Source organism: Carlito syrichta, unplaced genomic scaffold (assembly GCF_000164805.1).
Source record: "Carlito syrichta isolate Samal-C Ts95f unplaced genomic scaffold, Tarsius_syrichta-2.0.1 Scaffold313459, whole genome shotgun sequence".
NCBI lineage: Eukaryota > Metazoa > Chordata > Mammalia > Primates > Tarsiidae > Carlito > Carlito syrichta.
The window spans coordinates 12,000-34,667 of NW_007257555.1; the positions used below are offsets into that span (position 1 = coordinate 12,000).

General features: G+C 38.9%; 1 protein-coding gene across 1 annotated transcript in view; it reads right to left on the reverse strand.

Moving 5' to 3' along the window:
* Positions 1-501: 501 nt before the first annotated feature.
* Positions 502-22,668, reverse strand: part of LOC103273039 (astrotactin-2) — a 358,841-nt gene continuing 336,674 nt past the window's right edge. Inside the window, exon 12 of the mRNA XM_021718790.1 lies at positions 502-854. Within this exon, the coding sequence (XP_021574465.1) occupies positions 502-854 (353 nt within the window). The remainder of the gene's footprint in view (positions 855-22,668) is intronic.

Sequence of the window (22,668 nt, forward strand, 5' to 3'; positions counted from 1 at the left end):
AGATCTGGAGGGCAGATTAAATGAGATAATCCAAGTATAGTAGTGAGGCAGACACTGCTAGGTTTTCACCAGACTCATGTCTTCTCCTCTGAGGCATACAGCTAGAATACATGTCCCTGTCTTCCTTGCAGATAGGTGTGAACAATGGCCAAGTTCTTATCAATGGAATAGGAGCTGAAATGCCTTTTGCCACTTTCAGGGTTGACCCATTTAAGCATTTCATGTGCAACTCTTCATGTTCATTCTCCTTCCACAGCAACTGTGGAAGCATTTGGTCAATGCAGCACAAGATGGAACATGCTGGGTTCCTGAACTATTTCTCAAAGTAAAGTCATTCGTTAATCAAAAACATATATATGGGATGCTGTACAAACCAACAACAACAACAAAAAAATACCCCCTATTATGTTAAGACGCTGAGAATTGAGGGCTTATTGGTTACAGCAGCTAGTTTTACCAAGCTGTATAAGTACTTAGAACATACTAAGGAATCAATACATCCTAGTTATCACCATGCTGCTGCTGCCGGGTCCACAAGGGCAGAAGGTAGGAGGGCTGATAAAGTTTCACTGGGCCAGGGGAGCTCACCTCCTTTGTGCCATTGTCTTGGATGACGGTGTAAAGTGGTACTACATGGTTAATTTCCAGCAGCACTGGCGTGGGGCTCAGTTGCTCCTTGCCTGGCCGGCGGCAAAGGTGGCAGGTCGATGGACAACGGCCCTTCTCCTCACAGCGAATCTCCACACCTGAGATGAGCTGGTCGTCTGACAGCATCTGGGCTGTCAAAAGACCTGAGAGGTAGGTGATGAAAGGCATGGACTTGAGCTCCTTTTTGCTGCCCAGCTCTGTGGTTTCTGGAGAGGCAAAAAAACAGGGAGAAAGGTAAATTCAATATTGTTCAAAAGGTCAGACTCTTGACTCACAAAGAGTATATGCTAAGGATCTGATATTCATTGGAAAGGAAAACAATGATGGAAAAATTTATTCACTATGCCTGGGAAAGACCACTGACCTAAGGGTTCAAAGACAGGAATGGTGTTTTTTCCTACCACTTACATTAAATTTTCTACTGCTTTCTCTGGCTCTCACTTTCCCCATGTTTAAAGTTAGTAGGTTGACTAGATTATTATCCAAGAAACTTGGAAGATGTAAATATTCAAATTTATTTTACCCAACCCAAAATTCGTTTCTGTTTACTGTCAGCCTATACAAATTATACACTTTCTTTAAAATTTGTTCTAGTCCTTTATTTTCCATTAATCTCAATATAATAAGGGAAATACAAGCTTTTGGTCAAGCCAATTTTAGTTTAAATCTCACTTCTGCTTGATAATTTTTTTGCAACCTTGGAAAAGATTCATAATATTCAGGAGACTCTAGTGATTAATTCTGAGAAATGGGGTTTATAATACCAGTGGAAACAGTAATGAGTGTTAAATGAGATAGAAGGAGGTAGAACTGTCTGGAAAAGACATTATTTCCTTTATTTCTGTTTCTTACCCCTTCCTTTGTTCACACCTCTTTTCCAGCCTCCTTCTTCATATGCACACAGATCTGATTCATGATGCTCCATTCTATACCGTCTCTCTTGAGCTATGCTACTAATATTTCCCACCTCCATGCCTTTGCTCACCCTGCCCTGCTTTTCCTTTCTTCCTCTCCACATCTTTTTTTTTAAATTTACCAATACTCCATTCCAATGTTATCCTCTCCAGAAAGAAATTTTTCATTGTCCCGTCTCCTCTTTTCAGAATAAGTATTTCTACTTCTGAGATCTAATGTTTATTTTCTCTTCCCATTTTCTGCTGTCCTCTCCAATGATATTATCAACTCTTGGAGACCAGAGTCCATGTCTTCCATTCCCGCCCACGTGCAGTGCCTAACTTGTTACTCGGGATGTACTTGAGACTCAGTCAAATAGACAAATTATAGAACTCCAAAACTAGAACCATATTCATGATGTAGTACAGAGACTCTAAAACTATATTCATGATCTGGAACTATATTAATGATCTAGTCAAGAGACTTCTGAGGAATTCTAGGGATCCTAGGAAGTACCGCAGCAACTGCTTGCATAGAGCAAGAGGAAAACTAAGAAAGTAGTGCTCCAAACCCTTGTCTCAGCTTCAAATATTTCTTTATAGATTGGCCTCCTACATAAGATTTCACAAAAAGAAAGGGCTGTACGGCTATATAAAAAATCTTGAAGAAGCAAAGTGATTAGCACAACCCAGAGGGTTCCATTTGCATCATAGTCTATGTGAATGATGCCCTCACACATGTGCAATGCACAATATGAGTGGCAAAAAGGGGTGATCCTACACTAACAGACAGAGCTTGATTCAGATGGCATCTTCAACCAAGCCTGGTGAAGTCAAGACAAGCCTCTATCTCAGTGGAAACAGGGGCCCTGAGCACTGAGCTCTGAGAGAAAAAGAAGAGTTTGCGCCTGCTCTTGCTCTCAGCTTGCAGTGACATGCAGATGATCTGGAAATGGACTTGCCAATTAGAAATACAAATAAACGCAGCCTTCATTCATTACTCCCCGGGCCCCAGGGCCTGGGATCTGGGCTCCACCTTTTCTGTCTGGCTGTCAGCAAATGCTTATGAGCATCAGATCAAAGGCTCAGGAGGAGGAAGACAAGGCAAATTCCAGCTAACCAATCCTTCAGAGGGATTAAAGAAGGGTAGTTACTAAGATAAACAAAACAAGGCTGTGAAGAAGGCATCCCAGCAGCTGGGGACATGGAGACAGTCTTATATACAGACACGTCAAAAGAAGAAGATGACGACTTTCAGAACTGCAGACAAGAGGGACAGTTTTGGGAGAGAACAGTCATTGGGGAGAAGGTCAGGAGGGAGTCACACTTGTGAAGACACTAAGAATTAAATAGCCCACACACTGGTCTAGGTCAACAAATTATGGCCATGGGCCAAATCCAGTGCCTGTCTTGCTGTTGTAAATAAAGTTTTATTGGTACACAGCCACCTCCACTCATTTATATATTATGTATGGCCACAATGACATAATTGAGAAGTTACAACAAAGATTCTATGACCACAAAACCTAAAATAGACACTATCTAACCCTTCACAAAGTTTGAGTTTGGCAATCCCTGCTTTAGCCCTAGTTTACAGGTGGGAAAATTGAGTATCAGATGGAGCTCCTATCTACTGTCACACAGGAATATGAGAATATGAGGGATTAGTTGAAATTTTTGAAATAAATAGACCATAAATATGCTTGGATTGTGAATATCCAAGGAGAAAAAATAGAGTAAGACTTTTTTCTCCATAAAAATCTATTTCAAAAACTATTAAAAGAACACACTTTTTAAAATGCTGATCTAGTACTAACTTCACATTTTAAACAAGGGAAAAGGTGTCCCAAGAAGAAAAATGACTCTTCAAGGACACACAGTGAGTCAGCACATGACCCTAGTCTTCCGATAACCAATTCATCACTTAAGCTACTATTATCTCCTGTTTCAAAAAGCCGGGCTCGGTGGCTCAGCCTGTAATCCCGCGCCTTTGGGAGGCTGAGGTGAATGGATTGCCTGAGCTCATGGGTTCGAGACCCACCTGGGCAGGCGAGACCTCATCTCTACAATAAAATCAAAAAATTAGCCAGGCATGGTAGGGCGCACCTGTAATTCCGGCTACTCGGAAGGCTGAGGCGGAAGAATCGCCGGAGCCCAGTAGGTCGAGGCTGCGGTGGCCGGGAGCAGCCACTGCACTCCAGTCTGGGTGACGGAGTGAGACTCCAACTCAAAAAACAAAACAAAAAACAAAACAAAAAAACACAGATGGCATGCTCTTCATAGCATATGCACATAATTTAATTGGGAAGGAATGTAGTTTGGTGCTAAGAGGTAAAATTCCCTTAATCAAACAAACATTCATAGTCATTGGGTTAAAGATATAACTATACATTTGACAACAAAATAATCTATAGATCTTTACTGGTCTGTTTCTGTTCAGTAAATCTTTAGCTTTTAAAATCTATCATCCCAATCGGGGGTGAGGGGGCTTAAGAGCCCACAAGCTGAAAACTGTACTGTAGTAGAAGTATAGAATTTGCGGCTAAACTTAAGGGCTGGTTTTGCAAAAGGAGGATAATCATCTAGTCCAACCTTGTCACTTTACAGGTGAGGAAACTGTGACCAAAATTCTAAGTCTCGTGCACATGTTTTAACAATGATTCTTAGGCCAGGTACAGAGGCTCATGCCTATAATCCCAGCATTTTGAGAGGCCGAGGTGAGAGAATTGTCTGAGCCCATGGGTTTGAGACCAGTCTGGGGAATTTGGTGAGACCTCATCTCAACAATAAATAAAAAAATTAGCCAGGCGTGGTGGTGTTTGCCTGTAGTTCTAGCTACTTAGAAGGCTGAGGCGGAAGGATCGCCTGAGCCCAGCAGGTCGAAGGTGCGGTGGTTGGAAGTGTGCCACTGCGTTCCAACCTGGGCAACAGGGGTGAGACTTCAACTCAAAAAAGAAAAAAAAAATGATTCTTTCCTTAAAAATTGTGTCATGCCTAAGTTATTATCTGGATGAGAGTTAAAGTAGGGAACACCATTGGCCATTTCATTGATTATTCCTCTGTAGACATTATAACTGTGAAAGCTAATTGCTTCTGATCCAGCCCTACCCTGTGACTAAAGTTATCTATGCAGAAGGCAAACCCCATATTCTTTTTCTGTTTAAAATTCTCCCTTGCCCTTTCACTACTCATAGAATAAAGACTCAAATCCTAATATCGTATAGACAGTGTAGATTCTAGACAACCTGCTGCCTCTCTAGACTCATCTCTTTCTGTTTCTCCCAGTTCTCCTACTTTCAGCTCCAGTGACCAGTAAGTTGTATATACCCTGTGTCTTTCTCAATACTGGCACATCTCTTCTAAAATACTTCATAGAACGCTTCCCCCATCCCACCCTCAGCCCTTGCATCTTCCTAGCTAACTTGCACTCATCCTTCAGATCTTAGTTCAAGTGCCAATTCCTCAGAAAAGCCTTCTCTGAACTCCCCATGCCACAATATATATTAAGGTTTCATATTACAGACCCTTATAGCATCCTGTTCTCTGTAGCACCTGTTCATGTTTCAAGACTATAAAAACTCCACAAAGACAAAAATTGTATCAGATTTGCTGATTTCCATATCCACCTTACAAAGTACCTAGAACACAGGAGGCTTTCAAAAAATTTTTCAATAAATATTTGTTAAATGTATAGTAAATATATATACCCTGATCACTGTGCTACCTTATCAAAACATCAATGAATCTAAGAGCCAGGATTTATGAATTACAAGGAGAACAACGAATTAAACTTGAACTCAAGATCACAATCCCTTCCCAAAGTAAAACTGGTGCTCTAAGCAAACGATCAACAGATGAATAGTTGATCAATTTTCCAGTTGTTCTGACCTCCTCTAGGTTTTCGGACAGGCCCTTGACATTAAGGGAATGGGAGAGTTAGTTAAAATGGGGTGTTTTGAACAGGCCAAGGATAAAGAGCATTTTTGAAGAGACTTATCCTCTGTTCACATTTCCCATCCCTCTGAACAATACTTCCAAAATAGGATCATGTCTGGTTTCAAGCCCAATTCAGTTCCAATGACACTACAACCCATTCATTTGAGAACCTGCCAACTGAACTCTCTTTTTTCTCCTCCCAAATTCCTGCTGGGTATTATTTTGTTGCCACCAAAAAAAAAAAGCCTCAGTTGAAGTGACAACTCCTTGTTGGGAGGGCAGCCAGGGCTTTTCGGCAGGAGATGATGGCATCGCTTGCCCTTATCCAGAAAACAAAACAAAACATCAGACTAAGGGCTTCTGGGAGAGCCAAAGCTGTGCGGATGTTTGTTCAATATTCTGCAACAGTGCAGGGCGCTGCCTTCCTACTCAGACAGACTTGCTTTGGCAGTAGGCTTGCACTTGAAGCATTTAAAGGCTCCACAGGGACCAGAGGGGCTCAAATTAGAAACATTAAGGGAGGGGGGAAAGGGTGAGACTTTTATATCATAAAGAATGGCCTTTATTACAGCAATGGCCTCCCAGGAATTACAGAAATGGGATCATTTCTTAGGTGGAGTTACTGTCTCCTAGTGGAGGAAAGCAATTACTCTGAGACCTGACTCAAGGACCCACAAAAATATCCTTAACAAAGGGAAAACAGCCAGTTGAAATGCCATCACCAAGGCCTACACTTCTGTGTTGTGCAATGTGAACTTCTCAGCCTAACAGTCAAAGTCCAGCATCACCAGGGTGACCTTTATTAATAATAGTACTAACCTAAAAGAGTTTATTGTGAGGATTAAATATGGTACCTGGCGTATGGTGAAGCACTCAGTAAATATTGTTGTTGTTGCTGTGGTTGTTATCATTATACTGCTGTTATTGTAACAGGATTTTAAAGTTGAAATTTCTATTGAGACAGAAAGACATAAGAGAGGTGAAATCCCAAAGTCATGCCCGGCATAGCCCTAGATGCAGAATTTACAAAGGAGATGAATCCTAATCAGTTTCATAACTCTGAAACCTCAGTCAGAACAAGGAATAAAAAGAGGTCAGGGAGTAGCAAGTAAAGGTTTAGAAAATATTTTCTTCAGAGTGAACTATTCCCAGATTTGAAGTCTTCAGCACTCTAGGAGGGACACGTAGAACATGCTATCTTCTAATTCCAAGTCTGGTGAGACCCTCTGGAGTCTTGAGAACTTGTCATGTGCCCTCAGCAACTGGAAAAATAGCAGCCTAGGGTCTATCTTACCCTGGAAAAGCTCTAGTGGCCTGTGGCAGCAGAGCAAAAGGGGCTACATGAGGATTAGCCCAAGCCCCTCCACCCCAGTCTACCTGGTGAAAAATGCTTGTGTTTCTCCTGGACCAAATATAAGTCTCATAGGAAGCAGGAGCTGGCCTGGGACTGCTTTGAGTCCTGCCCAAGAGAAATTCTAACAGGATGATGAGTCCTCAGAATGAGTCTCCACAAGGTGGGCAGCCAGAGACACAAAGGTAGAGGGGAGAATCACAGCAGCCATCCAGAGAGGAATGGCATTGTCCCAGATATTGGAAGAAATCTCTAGTAATAGGGATCGCTGAAAAGTCCCTGGGGAAAAAAATACCCAAGAGAAAGAGCCAGGACCAGAAGCATTGAGCCAGGTAAAAGGATAGCAGGGCAAGTATGACCTTCCTAGTCCTTACCAGTTCTTTCTTTTTCTGCTTGGATTGTGCAAAGAGGGAAAGACAGTGTAAGGCAGAGAAACAGAGTGGAGGCCAACTACATCCCACTTCTAAATGTTCCTACTAAGAAGGTCACAGAGATTTCACTTGTCAAACCTAAAGATTTTATTAAAATCTTAGACTGGACATTCCCAATTCCTGAGTTGAAGATGTGTTATTAATGGAAAATGCTACAACACTGTCTATTATATAAGTGATAATAGATTAGACGTAGCTTGCTAAGATTTTCATCTGGAGGTAGAGAAAAAAAATCTCAGTAAAGATGAGGAGGTACCCTTCCCCCCAAACTGAATGTATTTATTGAAAATGGTGTATTTCTTCTTACATGTTTAAATTTCAGTCACCTTCAATATACTCTGCATTTGATGTAATACACCTATCGAGAAGTTTTTCCACTGCCCCCAAACAGTTTCTGAATTCGTCAATTTTATGCCATTTAGTGCTTCTTTTGTTTTTTGTTTCACCTCTTCTGCATCAGCTAAACGTTTCCCTTTGAGGACTTTTTCACCCGGGAAAACAAAACAAAAATATCGATCAAGGCGAGATCAGGTGAATGGGGAAAGTGGGCACAAGGATTATGTTGTTTCTGATCAAAAACCGCTGAACACTCAGCGCAGTGTGGGCAGGTGCGCTCACAAGTCACCCATCATGAAAATGGACAAACACGTTGAGAGAATCTCCAAAAAAAAAAATTTCAGCCGAGCTCAGTGGCTCAGCCTGTAATCCCGTGCCTTTGGAAGGCTGAGGTGAGTGGATTGCCTGAGCCCACGGGTTCAAGACCCGCCTGGGCAGCAAGACCTCATCTCTACAATAAATCCAAAAATCAGCCGGCATGGTAGCGCTTGCCTGTAATTTCGGCTACTCGGAAGGCTGAGGCAGAAGGATCGCTGGAGCCCAGCAGGTCGAGGCTGCGGTGGCCGGGAGCGGCCACTGCACTCCAGTCCAGGCGACAGAGTGAGACTCCAACTCAAAAAAAAAAAAAAATTTTCACTGAAGCCAAATGCAGCCTCTTACAACACTAGCTGGCACACTGATGACAATGGTTCCTAGAACACTTACCGAGCAGGGGAAACCTGTACTACAAGCGGCCCACCCTCCAAAAAATAATTCAAGTTTTTTTTTGTTTAGTCCCCCCCCATATATTGAAGAGTGTGGCAATCAAATCATACATATATACTTTTGTACATATATATATTCTCATAGACTATATTTTGACTATTCTCAGCCTGTACTATCAACTGAACCATTTACATTCTTATGATAGTGTGTATCATAGCTATAATTTTATTTAATATGCTAGACAGCTAATTAAATATCTGTCTCCCAACTAAACCATGGGCTCCATGACTGCAAAGACCATGGTCACTTTTAATGAACATTTGCATTCCCAGCAGAGAGTTCACTGTTTGATATAATGGAGAAGTCTGCAGGTAAATATCTAAATAAATGAATGTATGAATCTGACTCCTTTTTTCTTTTAATCCTTCTACTTGTGTAACAGTTATCAGACTTAAAAGCCACTATCTCATTTTATCACCATATCCCCAAAGGCATAAGTCTTTACCTTATTTTATCAGCATATACTTGGTAGATCAGAGAAGTAAACTTACTTATCCAAAGTCACACAGCAAGTAACTACTTTAGTTATTGCAATCCAATTTTACTGCTCCTTCCACTGTCCATATTTCTTCTCTGAAAAATTTTCAGCACCAGTTTTTACTCCCGCACAAGAATTCATCGCTGTTCCAAACACTTGCATCTTCCACCCCCCGGGGCAACCCCCCAAACTCCTCCCCAACCCATTTCCATGGGTTAATAACAGGTTCTCATTGGTGAAGTCATTTTAAAGGTCACCTTGTCAGAAATCCCATCTAATTTCTCATTTACCACCAAATCATCCCCCATCTTCTTCTTGGACATTTATAACAATGTGGAACTCATTATCTGTTTAGACCTCCAGTTCCATGGTGGAGAAGCACTGCTAAACTCAGACTCCAGGAACTGCATTTTTTATCCTAAATATCAGACCCAAACCCAGAGTTATGTACTTTATTTTGTTTTGATGCCTGATCTGCAGTATTCAAGCTTGCCCTCTACTTGAGGGTCACACTAAGATTTACCAACTAAATAGATGGATGAAATTCTTATCCCAGGAACCGTGGGGACAACCGTTTTAAGTGTCAGAAACGTCTCCTTAAACTACCTGCTTTCTACCTATTAGAAATCAGTAGTCTGGAATGTACTTGAATGCACAAGTCCAAAGTTATTACATCAGACTACCTGCTTCCAAATCCTAGGCAAGTCACTTTACTTCTCCAACCTTAGTTTGCTCATTTGTAAAACAGGGATTCTCATTATTCATTCAACTGCTCTGAGAATGAAATGAGAGACGGTGTGCTAGCTAATTAACACCTATGATCTTCTATAGTCCTCGCTCATCCTACAAAGTGGGGATTGCTGCCCTGTTTTACAGATGAGGAAACTGAGACTCAATGATAAACTTTAACCTACAAGGGGATACCTGTCTTCAGATGAAAGCAGTTAAATTTCTGAGGAAGGTCACATTCTTTATGAGGGAATGACCCCTGGGCACTGTCCGGTAGCCCAGTAGTAGCTGATATATGGTCAGGATCAGGGACCAGTTAGCATTGAAAAGTATCTTTTATTTCGGCCTCTCTAGACAAGGTAGGCTGTGGCCAGTAATGGGAGGTTGAAAAAAAGGTCATATGTAATCTCCTGCTGCCCTCTAGTGCCTGCTTAAGATGATTGCTCTTGGGAAACAGTTCTGAATCTTGCATGCCAAAGAATTCAACTGCGTGCAAAGCAACATACACTCAGGGCAGCAAGGAAAACAGTAAAGGCTATGACAAAAGGAAGCTAAGTGCAATGACTAAAAGGATCCTGAACAAGTATTTGCTAGGAAGGATTATTTAGCACCAGACATGGAGCTAGGTACTAGGGGATGAAAATATGAATAAAGATGTGTTCCACTCCTAGTGGCATTTAAGTGGAGAAATTTGACTGAGTATATATCACCTGGGAAGGAAAAACCAGAGAGATGAAGAAGGAGAAGCTGGAGATGTGGCAGACAGAAAAGACAAATGACAAAGCAAGATCTCAAAGGAGACAGGAAGAAATAAATTCCCAGGTGGCAGTAGAATGAATGTGGTCTGAATTTCATATAGAGTGGGGTTTGAATTTCAGTTTGGTCAAAACTAGGTATGCAGCCAGAACCTCTGTGTATAGTTATGCAAGTTGGGTCCTGCAATGAGGTGACAAGGCAAAAGGTGAGTGGGAAATAAATCCAACCTTGGCTCCACTCGCCATTCATGTACTCATAAAACTGAATCCAAGCGAAAAAGCACCTTTCTCCTAATTCATATAAAAGGGGACTTACAGGTTAGCCACAGCCCTGCATGTGACCACGACAAGCTATTTTCTCAATAGAAACCTCTGCTTTTTATATATTAAAAAAACTAATATCACTGACGATACAAAGTTGTTAAAATTTAAGATAGTGTGTGTCCATGCCACTTAGTAGCCATCTAAGAGATGCCAATTTTTTACTACTATTACTAGTAGTAAAACATAGCATAGTATAACAACATAGCATTATTTTTAGCCTAATTTTATTTTTAAGATTCAATAGGAAAAGTGCTTGGAAAAGGGAAAGGATGGAAAAGAAAATTACATCTCCCAACCTTCAATTCTTTACCAGGAATTTACGGAATCCTCACAACAGCCCTGGACTAGGAATATTATAGTTTTTACAATCATATTTTACAACTGAGGAAACAGATTCTAAGAAGTGACAGACTATGGCCAGAGGTCATTAAGCATTCAGTATCTTACTTCAAACCCTTTTTCTGTCCAGCTTAGAAGCATCATTAATAGGAGACTTGCCTTCTTCCTAGAACCCAATTCCTCTACCTTCTTAAAAACTCTGTTCAAAACATACTCCTGAAGGTAGAATTCCAAGGTTAGTTCCTCTTCAATTCCTCTCTCCTCCTTCTAGTCACTTCATAAGCTAGGGGGGGTCAAAGAGGAAATACCCAGAAAATATTATTCTTGGAAAGGGCTTAGGGAATTGGGGGCCTCTGAGATCCTAATGGCCTGCTTTAGATGAAGACCCAAAGATTGTCGTGCTCGGACATGACTTTGATGTAGGAGAGCAGCCAACAAAGCATACCAGGCCACCTTGGGGCCAGTGGGAGGTTGCCAGATTCAAACTTCCAGAAGGTGTGAACCTGGGGTGGAGTCAGCTAGAGATTTGGATTAGAGGGACCATTAGAAAACAAACTGCCACCTTCTGACCATTTTCTTAGGGAGCTCACAGTCTCGCTTTCAAGCTTCTAACTCTATTTTCATCAAAATCTTAACAATACTCAGGTTAAAAGATCATCGTTAAACATGCTGACAGGCACTACTTTTGGTGATCATGTTTGCTCAAGGTTGAACTATTTCTCTGTTAGCTCCCCTCTGCCCTAATAGCTGTGCTGCTAGAGGCAGGGAGAAGGACTAATGAGCCCACAAGACAAACAATAAAATAAAATATGAAGGGCTGAAATTCATCAGAGATTCCCTGTCGTACATTTAAAGCAATCAGTAAAATTAATATTAACAATAAGCACAATTTTACGGGCACATATTCTAGGCCAGATGTTCTCCTACTTGCTTTGCATACATTATCTCACCAGTCTATGTAAATCCTAACAATGAGAGAGAGGTTCCATTATCCCCCTTTAAAGATGAGCAAGATGAAGCTCAGTGGTGAAATCAGGGGCCTGAGAAGAACTGACAGACTGCCACTTTGACCTGCCTTACCTTTAAGCACTTTTCTGTGATGTTAAGCTGCCTCCATTCTGCTACATTGCTAGAGATTCATGACTAGGCATTTACACATTCTGGAAATTGGATGTGCAATTCCTGATGTTTCTGCTTGTTATATCACAGTGATCAGCGATAAATCTCTTAAAATAAGAAAATCTATGATCAATAGGTAATTGGTTGAAAAGCTATAATGCATCCAAACTGTGTGGTACTATGTACTTTAAAAGAAATGAGAACAATTGTTATTATATATGATATGTAGTGATCACCAATATATTTTATTAAACGGAAAAGCAATGTGCAGGGCAGTGAATATAGTGCTCTCTTTTGCACACAAAAAAAGAAAGAAGTACAAATGCATAATGAATTGTTTATATAATTTTTTTAACCAAGAAACATTGAAAGGATTAACCAAACCTAATAAAATGGTTACCTATGGGGGAACAAGAACACAGGGCCCAGGGACAATGTTAGAAGCCAGAGTTTTTCAGTATACCTTGCTTTGTAACCACACACAAAAAAATTTTATGTAATTTTTTTTAAACCACAAAGAAAAAGAAAACTCTATAAATTATGTGCAAAAAAATTACATACAAACTTTAAAATTTAATATCAAAATGTTTTTATAACCATATAGAGAAAATACTAATTTAGTGTTACTTTAAACTTAATTTAAAATATTTAAGTATTTTGAGGTTGGATATGATAGCTCATGCCCACTTAATCCCAGGAGTTCAAGACCAGCCTGAACAACATAGTGAGACCTCGTCTGTACAAAACATTTAAAAAATTAGCCGAGCATGGTGGCATGCACCTGTAGCCCCAGCTACTCAGGAGTCTGAGGTAAAAGGATTGTCTGAGCCCAGGGGTCAACGCAGTGGTGAGCTGTGATTGTGTCACTGCACTCCAGCTTGGGCAAATATTTTGATTTGACATGCTTAGTGGTATATTTCAAACACAAAAAGATCTGCAAATAAATCTAGATTTAATGGTCGTATAGCTAGTACTGCTATTTTTAAACAATTATGAGTATACTCTGGGCTATAGCAGAGTAGCCACTATGTTACTGTCATTAGCAACTAAGATTTTTCAGCATAAAAATAACCAATCCCGACATAAAATAGAGTTATGAAAAATTCTGTAAACTGAAATTTCAATTGGAAATCATTAAAGTATGACTTGTTTTTCTCTTTCAAAAAATACATATTCCATCATTCTGCTCACTGAAAATGACTAGAAACAATGATAATGTCATAGCAATAAATACCCCTTATGTTCAGACTCTTTTCTAAATACTATTTTCCACTAAAAGGAACAAAAGATTCTTGGAAAAATTCCTGAATCCAAGTCTGGAACAAGTATGGTACAAGCTGAGCCTGGGATCTTTGTTATAACAAAAGGCAAGGTCAAGACTAATGGGGTCATTTCAAAAGGACATAGAAAACAACTTAAAGAGGTTCACGTTGGCCTAACATTAAACAATTTGAATATGGAAAAGAATGATTGTAACTGATGGAATGTAATTAAACAAATAAATTTCCATTTGTTCCACAAATTCACAATGTCTCTCAAACTAAAACCAAAATTAAAGCCAAAACAAAAATCAAAAAATAAATAAACAAGAAAAGCTCATTGGTTACCAGTAGCGATCGCTAGAAGACTAACATATTATTGTAAAATTAACTTAATATAGTAACAGTCATGCTTTCATCATGTGAACTGGATTTCAGGGTAACCACATTTTTTCTGTGTGGAAATACTGTAGGTAATAAAGCAAAGGTAATGACAGAATGACAACACTATCATTTTGTAATTTCTAATAAAAGAATAGATCTAGACAACTATCATCAAAGAATTCTAAAACCATTAGGAGAAAGACTGTTGAGAAAACTTCTAATAACTGGATCAGACTGATAGAAACTGAACCTGCTGATCAGATTTAACATGACTAAATGTAGTACAGCCAGATATTAAGTGCCTCTGATGTGTTGCTATAGGGCATCCCTGGCATTGCCTCTATACTTCAGACAGATAGAATTCAGGGGTCTATGACACTTGAATAAGGAAAAAAATATGACTTTTTCTTTAGTACCTTATCATTACAATTTAGTATTTCCTTAAATTATGAATACAGGCAACATACAATAGTATTAGCATTTCCTATGATTTTGACATACTGAAATTCACATTTATTTCTATCACATTTACAGTTAATGTAATTATCTCAAAATACTTATTCTCGATACTACATAGAAATTATGATAGTTATTAGACTCTCCGGTAGATCTCATCATTAATAGAAGAGCACATATATTACTACACCATACTTTAAAAATATTTTTGTAATTATATATTGATACAATTTCTTTCTTTTGTAGTCTTTTACATTTTTTTATGCATTAAAAAACATTATTTTGAGCCGGGTTCGGTGGCTCAGTCTGTAATCCCGTGCCTTGGGAGGCTGAGGTAAGTGGATTGCCTGAGCCCGCGGGTTCGAGACCCACCTGGGCAACTTGGCGAGACCTCATCTCTACAATAAATGAAAAAAATTAGCCAGGCATGGTAGCGCATGCCTGTAATTCCGGCTACTTGGAAGGCTAAGGCGGAAGGATCGCCAGAGCCCAGCAGGTCGAGGCTGCGGTGGCCGGGAGCGGCCACTGCACTCCAGTCTGGGCAACAGAGTGAGACTCCAACTCAAAAAAACAAAACAAAAAAACATTATTCTGAAAAGGGGGTCTTAGAGTCTTCATCATTGTACAAAAGGAGTTCATGAGACCAAAACAGTAGCAAAGTCCTAAGAAAGAGGAACAAATTAAACAACACCATGAGAAAACAATTGCCTAAATTCGCAATGTGAAAATTCTAAAGAACAAATGGGTCAATGTTTTCAACAAAAAACAGCATGGGCATAATTAAGGGGTGTAACTAGTATAGATTTAAAGAGACCCAGAACAACATATATAGACATTTTGATTCATTTAAATATATAGACTATAAAAGATATTTTTGAAGTAATTAAGTAAACTGGAATAAGAACTGCTAGATGTGATCATGATATTGAGATTATATTTTAAAATATCTGTTGGAGAGATATATTCAGATATTTATAGGAGGGAAGATATGATACTGTATCTGAGATTTTACTACAGCAACAAAAAACAAGTTGGGGATGAGCAGCAGCTGCAACAAAATTGGCAAAATATTGACAATCATTGCTAGGTGGTGAGCACACAGAGATTTACTGTACCATTGTCTCTCTTTGCATGTGTACTTAAAATTTTCCTTAATAAAACATTAAGAAAAGACGGATGCCAGAAGGATTACATAAAATCAGTAAAGGCAATTATTTCTGGGAAGTAGAATGAGGGAAGATTTTTCATAGTCTACATTATGTACTGTTTTGATTATTTATTATAAATTCATATTCACTTGTATTTTTTAATACTATTTTTTACAGCATGTCTAAGTTCACAGCAAAACTGAAAAGAAGGTACAGAGATTTTCCATATACTCCTTGCCCCCACCTCACAACTTTCCCCATTATCAATATCCCCAACAGAATGGTACATTTGTTACCTTTATTGAGCCAACATTAACACGTCATAATCGCTCAAAATCCATAGTTTACATTAGAGGTCACCCCTGGTATTATGCATTCTGTGGGTTTATACAAATACATAATGACATGGATCCACCTTTACAGTACCATACAAAGTATTGTTGCTGCCCTAAAAATACTCTGCATTCCACCTATTCATCCCTGTCTCCTGCCTCCAAACTCTGGCAAGCATTACTGGTCTTTTTAAGATCTCCACAGTTTTGCCTTTTCCAAAATGTCATATAGTTGGAGTCATACAGCATAAAGTCTTTTCAGATTGGCTTCCTTCACTTACTAATGTGCATTTAAGATCTTTCCATGTGTTTTCACGGTTTGCAAGCTTTCATTTCATTTCATTTTATTTTATTCCATTTTATTCTGGTGCTAAATATGGTACATTGTCTGGATGTACCATACATGATTTATCCATTCACCTACTGGAACATCTTGGTTGCTCTCAAGTTTTGACAATTATGAATACAGTTGCTATAAATGTCCATGTGCAGATTTTTGTGTGAATATGTTTTCAACTTCTTTGGATAAATACCAAGGAGCACAACTGCGAGATCACATGGTAGGAGTATGTTTAGTTTGGTAAGAAATTGCCAAACCGCCTTCCAAAGTGACTCTGCCATTTTGCACTCCCGCCAGCAATGAATGATAGTTCCTGTTACTCCTCATTCTTGTCAGCATTTGGAGTTGTCAGTGTTCTAGATTTTGGTCATTCTAATAGATGTATAGGAGTATCTCATTCTCTGATTACATGTGATGTGGAGCATCTTTTCATATACTTATTTGCTATCTATATATCTTCTTTGGTGAGATGTATATTAAAGCTTTTGGCCCATATTTCAGGTTGTTTGTTTTCTTATTTTTTTAGTTTTAGGAGTTCTTTGTACATTTTAGATAACAGTCCTTTATCAGATTTGTCTTTTGCAAATATTTCTCCCAGTTTTTGGCTTTTCTTCTCATTATCTTGACATTGTCTTTCACAGAGCAGAAGTTTTTAATTTTAATGAAATCCAGCTTATCAATTATTTCTTATGTATTATGTTTAAAATTTTAAAATAGCAACAAAATTTTCCAATTTTTAGGAAAACAGAATACAATAATGGACAAGTGGTGATTTGAAAAGAATATGGGATGAAGGTAAGAGGGTTGGGCAAAGGATGCTGTCTCTTTGTCTGCACCAGTCAGTCTTACAGATGCCGATTCATGGAGTGTTTAATGTTAGCCACCATAAAGAAAAAAGCTGACTGAAATCCTGGAGCCAAGAGAAGCAGGAAATGTGGGGATTAGCAGAAATAAGACCTATGGGAAATAAGGCCCAGCAGCCCTCAGTAGCATTGAGGTGAGGTAAGGTTGTTGGAACTACTCAGGGAATGTTCTCTGGGCACTAGTATGTATTAAGCACCTACTAAGCCTGTGTTTGATTACTGCTGATCTTTGACCATCCACACTAGTTCAAACCACCACAAATAGGGTCTGGTCAATGAACATAAATGTATGTATTAAATAAAACTTCCAAACTCTGAAACAGTCGTTTCAATATCAGTTCAAGGAAATAAAATGGAAAGGGAGAACAAACAAACAAAAAAACTCCCTATACAAGAACATTTATGCAGTCTTATTAGAGAGAATTCAATGTTTAAAGATGGGTCTTTCAACTTGCCAAACTCTTCACAGTGTGAAAATGGTGAAGGCCAGAGAAAAATGACTTAAAATATTTTTTTAAATTTTAAGCCACCTAATTTGTGATATTTGCTATCAAAGTCCTAAAAAATTTATATAGGTGGCTTAAATGTTAAATTAAAAACTGCTATATTTAAATGCTGTTAAATATTATGTATGTAAATTACCAACATCATTCTTATCAGACTTGGAAATGACAATACAGAAATTCATATGGAAACATAAACGACCATGAATGGCCGAAACAATCCTTAGCAAAAGAAACAAAGCAAGAGGTAACAACACTTCCAGACTTCAAACTTTACTATAAGACTACAGTAATCAAAACAGCCTGGTATTGTACAAGAATAGACATACAGACCAAAGAAAGAGGATAGAGATTTCCAGAAGCAAAGTCTCAATTTCTCAACCAACTCATCTTTGACAAAGCCTCCAACAACAACCACTGGGGAGAGGAGAACCTATTCAATAAAGTGGTGCTGGGAAAACTTGCTGACCACATGCAGAAGATTGAAACAGGACCCCTACCTATCACCACACACAAAAATTAACTCTAAATGGATCAAAGACCTAAATGTAAAACCTCAAACTATAAGAATCTTAGAAAATGCAGGAGACACCCTTATGGAAATTAGAACTGGCAACCAATTGCTGCTCAAAAGCCTAAGTGATACCATAAGAGATAAGATAGACAAGTGGGACCTCATCAAACTGATGAGCTTCTGCAAAGCAAAAGAAACCATCAAGAGAGCAGGGAGACAGTCCACAGAATGGGAAAAAATATTTGCCAACTGTATATCTGACAAAGATCTAATATCTAGGATCTACAAGGAACTCAAACGTGCTGAAAGGAAAAAAACAAACAGTTCCATTAAAAAGTGGGCAAAAGACATGAATAGACACTTCTCAAAAGAATATATATGGGCAGCCAATAGAAACATGAAAAAGTGCTCAGCCTCACTCATCATCAGAGAAATGCAAATCAAAACCACATTGAGATACCACCTAACTCCAGTAAGAATAGCCATCATTAATAAAACTAACAACAACAGATGCTGGCGAGGATGCAGAGAAATAGCAACACTTCTACACCGTTGGTGGGAATGCAAACTAGTGCAACCTCTTGGAAGACAGTGTGGCAATTTCTGAAAGAACTAGAAATTGGCTTTCCATATGACCCAGCAATCCCCCTATTGGGAATACAGCAAGAGGAACTCAAATCATCCTACAAAAAAGATACCTGCGCATGCATGTTTGTTACAGCTCTATTCACAATAGCAAAAACATGGAACCAACCATGCTGCCCATAGAAGCTGGACTGTATTAAAAAATGTGGTACATATACACAACGGAATATTATGCAGCCATAAAAAAGGAAAAACATATGGACTTCGCAGCATCTTGGGTGGATTTAGAGTCTATCATACTCAGTGATCTATCACAGATACAAAGAACAGCATACCATACGTTCTCACTCATAAGCGGACCTTGAACAATTATCAAAATACTATAAGAAAGGAATTGGCAGTAGTGGGAAACTGCCAGGGGAGCGGGGTGGGATTGGCAGTTGAGGGAAACTGCCAGGGGAGGGAGGGGCATACCTCATCAGCAAAGGTACATGCATAATGAACATTTGTATACCTAACCCTGAATTGTACCCCACATCTTTAAAATAAAATGTATATATATATATGTACATTATGTATGAACAGAGTAAGGGGGATTTCGAAAATGTTTATATTTAGATAAATATAACCAATATAATGATTATACTAAGTGGGTAGATAAAATTGACTCTTTCTGAATGCTCTTTTATGCTTTAAATTTAAATTGAATTAAAACATCTATTGAGCACTATTCATAGGGATACACTAGATTGAAAATATAAAGGGATTGAGTATATATATGGAGATTAGAGTCAGAGTTATGGCAAAAAGTAGAACCAATTAGACAGATAGAAAATAAGAGAAGGAATGAAGAAAGAAGAAGGAATGAAGAAAGAAGAAGGGATGAAGAGAGGGTGCAAGGGAGAAAGCCTCAACAATTCCATCTCCTGATGTATACTGCCTGTTATAGCCTCCTTCATTGGAGTGATTTACTTCTAATCAACAGAATACAATATTGAGAAGATGCCACCTATCTGATTAGGGTACAGAAGATGTGTCCTCTGTCTTGTTAGCAGACTCACTCTTGCTGGCTTTAATGAAATGAGTCATGGAGAGGCTCCTATGAAAACAAGCTGAGGGCAGCCTCCAGCCAAACTGAGGCTCTCAGTCCAATAACTCTTAAGGAACTGAATCTAGCCAACAACTGCATAAGTAATCTTGAATATGGCTACTTCCTTATTCCAACCTTCAGAGAAGACCTCAGTCTGGCCAATAACTTGATTGCAGCCTTGTAAGTCACCAGGAAGCAAAGAAACCAGCTAAGTTGAGCTTGGATTTCAGACTCACAAAAACTATGAGATAACAAATATGTGTTGTTTTAAGTGGTAAAGTTTTGGAGGTAATTTCTTATACAGTGATAGATTAGTAATACAGACAGATGGATATAATTTTATATTATTTCATGAAAATTCTAGAAAGTATAAACTTCTGGAGTCAGACAAATTTATTAAGGTATAGTAGAGTTTTAACCCCTTCCATTTTCTCCCCTACACATGTATTCTTTAAGTACGACATTCCTCTTCCCCTTCGGAATTCAATTGTTTTTGTTTTGTTTTGTTTTGGGGTTTTTTTTTTTAGTTGGAGTCTCACTCTGCCACCCAGACTGGAGTGCAGTGGCACGCTCCCAACAACTGCAACCTCGACCTGCTGACTCTGGTGATCCTTCCGCCTCAACCTTCCAAGTAGCCAGAACTACAGGCGCATGCTACAATGTCTGGTTAGTTTTTGATTTATTGTAGAGACGAGGTCTCTCGCCAAGTTGCCTGGGTGGGTCTCGAACCCGCAAGCTCAGGCAATCCACTCACCACGGGCTCCCAAAGTGCTGGGATTACAGGCTGAGCCACCAAGCCCGGCCAGAATTCAATTGTTAATGAGGGAAGAAAAGGAGACAATTTTGTGGAGAAAAGTAATAATAACAATGACAGTAATTGTTAATATTTACAGTTCACTTGTTCTCTATGATAAAGTGCTGTAAATTCTTTAGATCTATTAAGTCATCTAACATTCACATTTCTCTGTGGTAGATAACTACTATAATTCCTATTTTGCAGAGGAAAAAAGTAAAGGACAGACAGGTTAAGTAAGTTGCCCAAGGCTACAAAACTTGTCAGTTGTAACAAGTTACCAAGGATTACCTCAAAGCACCTTCTCATCTATTCTTCCCAAACAATCTAGCTGGGTGGAGTTGGAGATCTGTCTAATGCCAAAGTCCTCACTCATTCTAGGTAATAAGCAAACTTATAAATATTAGTAACAAATGCCATATAATGAACATTACTACATGTTAGGCAAAGTGCCAATTGTTTTATAGTCAATATCTCTTTTTGCTCCAAATGATCCTGTGAATTAGCTACTGTTATCCCTATTTTTAAGAGAATGAAAGAGAACTAGAAATCTTTATAAAGAAAACAATATTTAGATCATAGGGTGGTGTTATCAGTACAAGTGTGTCCCCCTAAAAAATACGTGGAAAGCCTAACCTCCAGTACATCAGAATCTGACCTTATTTGGAAATAAGGTGATTTTAATTGCAATCAGTTAAGATGACGTCATAATGGAGTGGGGCAGGCCCTTATTGCAATATGACCGGTGTCCTTGTAAGAGGGAATATCATCCTAAGTAAACTGACCCAGAAACAGAAAACCAAACACCGCATGTTCTCACTCATATGTGGGAGCTAAACAGTCACAAAGATGAAAATAATAGATACTGGGACATCAATAAGGAGGGACAGAGTTAGGGTTAGTGTTAGGGTTCAGAAATTACCTATGAGGCATAACGTTCAGTATGTGGGGAACAGGCCACCTGAGATTCAATTCCCACCACTACATAATATGTCCTTGTGACGAACATGCATAGGTACTCCCTGAATCTAAAATAAAAATAAAATAAAATAAAAAGAAGATGCAGACATACACAAGGAAGAGAATGCCACGAGAAGGCAGAGATTGGAGTTATGCAATCACAAACTAAGGAATGCCTGGGGCCACCAGAAGCTGGAATAGGGAAGAAAGGATCTTTCCCTAGAGACTTCAGAGAAAGCATGGTCCTGCTCACACCTAGGCTCCAGAACCATTAAGTCACCTAGTTTGTGGTCCTTTGTAATCAAAGCCCTAAGAAATTGATACAGGTGGCTTAAATGTTACATGAAAAACTGCTATATTTATATGTTGAGACCAAAGCGCCGTGGCTGAAGCCTGGAAGACCGCTTGAGCCCAGGAGTTCCAGATCAGCCTAGATAATATAGCAAGACCTCATCAATACAACAACAACAAAAAAAAAAAAATCAAAAAAATTAGTTGAGCGTGGTGGCATGTTCCTGTAGTTCCAGCTACTTGGGAGGCTGAGACTGGAGGATTGCCTTAGTCCAGGAGTTTGAGACTGCAGTGAGCTTCAGCTAATGTACTACAGCCTGAGCAAACAAGTGAGAACCAAACTTGAAACTAAATAAAATTTTAAAATAAAATGCTGAATAAAGAGCATTTAAAGTACTCCACAAAGAGTATTTTAAAATGTTTCTGTATAAGGGAACTGCTCATATTGTGCCAGGGTATGCAAAGCTACAAGATAAGAATGAGTCAGTTTCCCCAGAGTGCTTATGTTACTCTGAGGTTTTGTGGAAAGCATAATAACTAATTTAACTGAAAGTAATTTAGTCATTAAAAGGACACAAACACACTTTTTTTAAAAAAGAGATTTCTTTCAAAAGGCTTGTGCTACATGCCCAGACTTTCAATATTACTATTAACTCTTCTCTGTGATTGAGGAAACATCAGTATATATGTATTTATATAGATATAAATATAGAGATAGAGATATTCACATACACAGATACACATACAATAGATATTTGTATACATATAAAACTATGAATGGTCCTGAATTGAGATAGGGCTGGTTACTGGGGTTTTTAACAAACAGGATGCTACGTCTCCCTACGTGGCTGAAAAGAGAGTGTAAGTCAAAAATCGTTTGATATCAACTCTTCCACATACCACATCCACTAGCTATACAGTTTAAAAAGTGGTTACCATTATTTAAGTGCAAACTATTCATAATCTCAGTTCATCCTCACAGCAAATCTCATCCTCATTTAGAGGGTGAGTTCTCAGATAGAACTGGGTTCCAGTCTGGGTTCCAA